This window comes from Lynx rufus, unplaced genomic scaffold (assembly GCF_022079265.1).
Source record: "Lynx rufus isolate CCGP_SWC_20201006 ecotype Redwood Valley unplaced genomic scaffold, mLynRuf1.p SCAF_48, whole genome shotgun sequence".
Lineage (NCBI taxonomy): Eukaryota > Metazoa > Chordata > Mammalia > Carnivora > Felidae > Lynx > Lynx rufus.
The window spans coordinates 329,068-335,866 of NW_025814865.1; the positions used below are offsets into that span (position 1 = coordinate 329,068).

The following is a 6,799-nucleotide window of genomic DNA, read 5'->3' on the forward strand; positions in this document are numbered from 1 at the left end:
CCCTGCTGTCGTGCAACTGATTGCTCCGCCAACCTGGCCAGCGGGCCTGACCTGCCCTGGAACCACTTCGCCCGCAGGCCGCATGCGCACACTCCTCACTGCCTCTGTCTAGGCCCCGCCTCCACGGCAGCCGCGGCCAATGCGGAGTCGTCAAATCCCAGAGCCTGTGCGCCTGCGCCCAACTTGGGCGGGCTGAGGCGGGAGGCAACAGGGAGCCAACCGCCTTGAGGGCAAGGCTCTCTCCACCTGCTGCCATTTCCCTGTCCTTGTCCTGAGGCTGCCCTAGCTACACTGGGGCCGGGGCCGAGCGTCATGGCCAGCGTGTCGCGGTCCGGAAAAAGCGGTGATTCCCGTCGACCCAGGGCCCTGATCGTCCTGGATGAGAAAGGTCGAGAGTCCCGGGCCCGTGGGAATGCAGGGGCGCTGGAGGGCGTGGGCTGGCCGCAGTCCCCAGGTTCAGGGGTGCAGGAAGCCCAGGCCGGGTGTGAGATACAGGGGGCAAGCCCAGCGGAGGAATTGGTGGTGATATTGGATGACGGAATGGTGGCGGCTGAGGTGGTGATCGGGGTGGAGGAAGAGGACGGGGAGGCGACCGAGGAAGAGGTGGCTGGAGAGGAGAATTCTGAGGGAGCCAAGCCAGAAGCAGAGGACATGCGCGAGCAGGAGGAGGTGGAGGAGGGGAGACAGCAGCTGGAGGAGATTCCGGAGCAAGAGGAGAAGCCCGAGGCAGATGCAGAGGCGGAGGAGGGGCCCCAGCTCTCACAGGAGCCGCAGCAGCAGGAGCCAGTGCTGTGTCCTGCCTCAGCCCAGGACCCGCTGGCAGCGCTGGAGCGTCTTCAGCTGGAGATCAGCGCTGGGAATGCCCAAGATTCCAGGGCCTTATGGCGGCTGAAGCGCAGGATTCTTCGGAGGCGGATTTCTTACCTGGATCAGAGAAGGGCCATCATCGAGCACATCCCTGGCTTCTGGGCCCAGGCGGTATCCTTCCTTGTGCTGGTGGGTGATGGCGGGGGTGTTGTGCAGGAGGGCTGGGCCCTGAGAGCAGGGTGCCTCAGGGCGATGGCCCCCAGGGAGGAGAGCTGGGCAGTGGTCCCTGGCCCTGGGTTGGTGCGGTCTGGGATCCAATGTAAGGCCTTGGACAGGGGCGGTTGTTGGGGATGGGGGGACTTGGGGACTTGGACCTGCTTCCTCTAGGTGTCCGCCAGCGTTGGCCTGCAGGCTGCTCTCACACGTTATTTGTGGACGTGAGGCATGTGTCCCCATGCTACCAGAGCTAGGGTAGCACAGAGCAGCCTTCACTCAGAGCAGATAAGGCAAGGAAACGTTTCGCTGCCAAATGGGAGAGTGACACAGGCCGCACACCCACCTTCACATTCACAGGCTGTGCACGTTTTCTAGCAGTTCCGTCAAAAGAGAGCATTTCAGACACACACTCATGGCCTTTAGTGGAACCATGCCACCCCCCTGATCCAGACAGGAGGACGACTCAGACCTACTCCGAGCGGGGTACAATCTGCCTCCACAGACCCACCCACCCACCCACACACACCCACACACACACACCCACACACACACACACACACACACACACACACACACACAGGACTCTCTCCTGGTATCTCCACCCCTGCTTCCCTCTCTGTCCTCAGGCTCCGGCTGGGTCCCACCCATGTCTTTCTCTCCTGGCTGGCTGTGTCACTGTGTCTACTTTCTTTTCCCTCCTCTGCCCTCCTTGTCCGTGCTTCTCGATCTCTTTCTCCCTCCCACACCCTCCGTTTGCATCGTTAGTGTGCAGTCGGTTTCTTGTAAGCCGTGTTATTCCTTCTGGACTCAGAAGGCCGGTGACAACATTGGTCTTCACGGGAATATGCCAAAACACCCAGCCGTGAGGAGGGGTCAGAGCACATGCCGACATCACAAGCTATGATGGGCTGCTGGCAACCCACACAGGTCAGGGATATGAAGGAACTGTGAGGAGTCCAGGCAGCGGAGTCTCTCCCTGCTGTGTGCAGACAGCGTGGGAGGTACAGGAAGCCAACGGACAGCGCAGTGTCGATGGGGTCTGATGCATTTGCAGAGGCTGAGGAGTGTGGGGGCTAGTGTTTCCTGGTCTTTCTGCACATGCCATGATCTAGTCCCTTGCTCTTAGCCTGGGAGGGTTGTGGTTGTGGGCCGTGTCTGATTCCACAGCATCTGAAGGCACAGCTCCTTGACCCAGCACAGATTCTGAATCACCCCCAGTTGTCGGCCTTGAACGGTGCCCAGGACAAAGACGTGCTCAGCTACGTGGTCAACTTAGAGGTCAGACCGGGGAGGCTGTGGCTGGGGGCCGTCCCGTCGGGTGTGGGATTTGGGCAGGAGAGGGTGAGGCAAAGGTGCTCACCCTCACAGCCAGGCAAGGAGGTCAGGACCCCGAGGGAGGACACTTGCCCTTCCTGTCCCGTTGCTCACGGCAGGTGGAGGAAGTGGGCCATCCCAAGTACCGCTGCAGAGTGATGTTTTTCTTTGGGGACAACCCGTACTTCTGGAACCCAGTGATCATTAAGGAGTATCAGCTTAGCTTTGCTGGTAGAGTGTGGGTCCCATGGTGGTGCTGGGCAGGGGGATGATGAGCATGAATCAGGGGCAGGAGGGAGGGGTGGGTGGAGAGGAGGCCGTCTGGTTGCTCCTCAAATCCTCTCTTCCTTTAGGCTACAGGGCAATTCGTTCCACTCCAGTCCAGTGGTTTTGGGATTATGAACGTGGAGCTCCCAGTCGCAGGCATGACCCCACCAGGCTTAACTTGTTGAATTGGCTGTGTGAGCATAGCTGCCCAGGGACGAACAGGTTTGCCGAGGTGGGGCCCCTGAGGCCTTCGTCAGCAGTGGGATGTGGGTGGCCCCCGGCCAGAGAGGAGAGTGGGCTATGCCCAATGTGGCGCCGGCCTGTGTCCCCTACCAGATCATCATCGAGGACCTGTGGCCCAATCCCCTGCAGTACTACCTGTGGGAGGAAGGGACCAGAGGACAATGACCTGACGTGCGCACGTGTCGGTGAGAACCCCAGTATGCAGTGTGTTGACACATGTGTTGTATGGGCAAGGAACGTGGGCCAGACATTGGCTTGGAAATGGAAGGTCCGCCGAGACTGGGACCCAGGTAGCATGGGGAGCGGGTGGGAGGATGACAAGGGACCTGCAGGGACTCAGCTGCAAACACACAGTGGGTCGATGCCTGCAAACCAAATGCAGTTGTGCTGTGGGCTGGGGCTTTGGAGGGCCACTCGGGAGGAGCAATGCTTCTCCACCACAGATGCTCCCCGTGGATGTCCGCCCTCTCCCGGGCTTCCCCCTGCTCCTTCAGTCTGGATTTGCCTGCCAGTCTTTGGGACTGGAGCTGCCGTGTCCCCAGGCGCCACTGTGGTGAGAATCTCGCACTTCCTTCCATGTGCCCCACCACGCCATGTCCTCCCGCAACCTGACAGCCATTCTTAGAACTAGCCCAAGGCCATTGGGGGCTGGAAAGGAATCCCTGGGTGACAAAGCAAGAGGGATCCCAAAAGGGCGAGGCAAAAGAGTGGCACCATCTGGGATGTATTTGAAAATATCCCATATCACTCTTGGTGTCTGTTGTGTGGGGGTGCGTGTGTGTGCATGTACGCGAATGTGTCTGCGTGTGCCCATATGCATCAGGGGCTCTGCATCTGTGTGGACGTGAAAGGCACAGAACTTCTATGTTTGCCCATCAGGAACAATGGAGGACGCGACCAGTGCTGGAAGAGATGGGTGGATGCGTCTCCTGTCTTCTACGAGCCCCGGAGACAATTGGGGAAGTGATCACATGTGGCAGCCTTGAAGAGTTGCCACGATGTTTATGCGGACACATACAGGAAGCTAAAAACCCTTCTGTTTCTGTGTGTGTGTGTGTGTGTGTGTGTGTGTGTGTGTGTGTGTCTGTGTGTGTGTGTGTGTGTGTCTGTGTGTCTGTGTGTGTGTGTGTGTGTGTGTGTGTGTGTGTGTGTGTGTGTGTGTGTGTTTATGGGGGACCCGAGGAGGGACGACGAGGACGGAACCTGAGTGTGACTGTCCTAGCCGCTGCCAGGGTGATTCTGTGTGTGCAGGAGAGGTGCAGTACCAGTGTGGGGCAGGTGTTGCCATGTGCACAGAGGCCTGCCTTCCTGGGCAGGCAGAGTCTGCAAGGAGGAGGAGGAAGAGACAGACCTGTTATGTGGAGACTTGTTGTATAGGCCAGAGCCGAAAGGCAGGGAAGGGGATTGCACAGCGGGAGCAAATTGGTCCATTGGGTCCTGGTACAGTGTGGCCAGGACTTGGGGAATTTCAGCCAGGACCCTTGCTCCCAGAGGGGTGTCGTCTCCTTGGTGAGAGAGAATCCAGTGAGCAACGCCTCCAGTGAGGATCAGAGCTAAGGCCCCGTGTCCCCGGAGAACTCAGGAGTAGGCAGGCTTCTCACAGTCGATGCCAGTATACCTTGCTGCTGCCTCCCACACCCGGGGTCCCTTTGACCCCGAGCCCTGTCCTGAGACAGTGGCTCAGGATGGGAGATGTGTGAGGGGAAGAGGCAGGTGTGGGTTGTGGGCAGCACAGAGGCTTATGAGTGGGATTTCATGGAGAGAGTACGCGCGAGGGCGGAGATCCAGCGTGAGTTCCTGCGAGTGTGTGTGGGCGTCTGTGGCACACTGGGCCTGAGATCCGTGGTGGTGCCGGCAGTGTGTGCGTGCATATGTTCGTGCAATTGCGTAGCCGTGTGTCTCTGTGTGTGCGGGAGTGTGTGTGTAGGCCGCTGGCGAGACAAGAGGAGACACAGGGGTCTCTGTGGATGAGGTGCTTATGTGGGACGGTCAGGTGCCACAATACAAGAGTGCAGTCCCTTCCCTCCTGAATCCTGATGGTAATCGCTGGGACGGTGCAACCGTTGCTCTGCCAGGGGGCTCAAGTCAGGTGCAAAAGGGAAATTGGTGCAAGGTCAAGACGGGGACCGAGGGGAGGAAAGCCTGTGCCCAGCGGCCAGTGGACCACTTGTGAGTGAGTGTGCTTGTGTGTGTGTTAGTGTGTGCCTATGTGAGTGAGTGAGTGAGTGAGTGTGTGTGTGTGTGTGTGTGTGTGTGTTGAGTTGCCCTGGTGGGCCTACAGTAGCAAATACGGAGGGGCTACAAGGTTGTGCCCAGACTTTGTGCACAGAGTAGCTAAAGAACCCAAGCTGTCAGGCTACGTTGTGTGCAGAGGGCGTAGGTAATTCGCTGGAGGGAGGCGTCCAGCAAGAATCTCTGCTCTAGGCGACGTGCCATGTGTTGTCACCAGTCAGCTCTTCCTCGGGGCTCTCCTCTCTGCTTCCTGTGCACCAGGCCCAGGGAAAGGGAGGAGCTTGGACCCTAGCCCTCAGGTGACTTGCGTCCCCCTGGAGTGCCGCAGCAGTGTGGTGTGTGGGGATCCGAGTGTGGATGGGCAGGTGAGCAGCCTGCCAGCTGCTCTCTTAGGGGACAGTTCGTTGCCTGCAACACCTCTCCCCGCCACACTAGATCACCACTGCCGCTGCAGCTGGGCTCGGGACATGTCAAGGTGTGTCCCAGAACTCTGTTCCCCTTGCACGTAAGTGGTGCCAGCATGAGCCTCTCAGCCCCTGTGCGGGCGTCCCTGATTAGCCTCAGGCTTTGTCGACTCCTGGCCTCATGTAACATGGGGAACTGGGTTCCTTTCTCAGTGTCTCAGCGGTTGCATGTCGACGGAGAATGCTGTGGGCATTGGAGTCAGGAATCCCGACCGTGCTCCCCCCGCCCCGCCCCAAACTGCAGCGGGCAGCACGTGGCCCACTGTGTGTGCGCTTTGGGGAGTCTAAAGCCTTACAGCCCACCCCCCATATTCTTCTCAGGTGGTGGAGGGTCAAGGGGGCCTACGGAGGAACACTGGTCCCAGTCTGCTGCCGGCTCTGCCCACAGGTGTGTGTGCCCAGCTCCCTGACGCTGAAGCTGCAAGCCTGAAGCCGCACTGCCCCCAAAGCCCCATCCCTAGCATTTGCGTGTGGGCCAGATGGATTGAAGTCCCAGTGACCCTGCGGGATCACAGCGGGTGGTCTCATCTGTGCCTGGCTACCCGCCTACCTGCCTTCCCCACAGCCCTTTGCCCCCTTACAGGGCTTTCGGTAAAGACGCGGCCACCGTCCGGCATGAGAGGAAAGGCTGGACAGTGTCCCAGTACCGCTGGTCATGTGTTGGCTGCTGCCAGCTGGACAGCATGGAGACCCCATGGCCCAGTGGAGGAAGTCCGACCTGTCCTACAAGGAATTGGGGACGACTGTAGGGATGCATCAGGTCCCATGGAGTAACCTAGCCCTGGCCTTATCTGCCTAGGGGGTGATCGGAGCGCCTTGGGGTCCCAGGCATGGCATGTGTGTCGGTGAGCTTCCTCCTGGATGGCGCTGCCGACACAGGGCTGGCTGGTCAGGGGCCGCATGTGAGGCCCGTTGGGGCCTGGCCTCTAGATCCGATACCGCTTATAGGTGTTGTTGAAAAGACAGAGCACGATACGATCGTCCCTTGGGTGTCGCTGCACCGGGGACCCTGTCGCTGTCCCAGGTTCCCACTACCAGGTCTCCCCGGGAGGTTGCCAGGCTCCTTTTGCAGGGACACGATGGCTTGTGAGGGCCCATGCCCCAGGGTCCGGTGCTCACTGCGGATGGCTTGGGGGCAGTGCGAGAGCTTTTGCTCCCATTCTTAGAGGAGATTGTGGTGGTCTTAAGGGACAAAGATGTGCCTGGGGAAGAGAAGGATGACCAGAGGAAGCATTGGAGGAGGAGGAGGACGAGGA

General features: G+C 59.6%; 1 protein-coding gene across 1 annotated transcript; it reads left to right on the plus strand.

Annotated features, from left to right (window-relative positions):
* Positions 1-312: 312 nt before the first annotated feature.
* Positions 313-3,012, plus strand: LOC124525776 (testis-specific Y-encoded protein 1-like). Its single transcript, XM_047098359.1, has 5 exons — positions 313-978; positions 2,224-2,301; positions 2,457-2,568; positions 2,691-2,836; positions 2,941-3,012. Exons 1-5 carry the CDS (start codon positions 313-315, stop codon positions 3,010-3,012), a joined length of 1,074 nt encoding a protein of 357 aa, XP_046954315.1.
* The last annotated feature ends 3,787 nt before the right edge of the window (positions 3,013-6,799 follow it).

Excerpts from the sequence above, each read along its gene's own strand:
- LOC124525776 (XM_047098359.1), top strand. The coding sequence starts at position 313 with ATGGCCAGCGTGTCGCGGTCCGGAAAAAGCGGTGATTCCCGTCGACCC. Across the intron at positions 979-2,223 it reads CTGGCTTCTGGGCCCAGGCG|ATTCTGAATCACCCCCAGTT; the intron begins GTATCCTTCCTT and ends GACCCAGCACAG. Across the intron at positions 2,302-2,456 it reads GCTACGTGGTCAACTTAGAG|GTGGAGGAAGTGGGCCATCC; the intron begins GTCAGACCGGGG and ends TGCTCACGGCAG.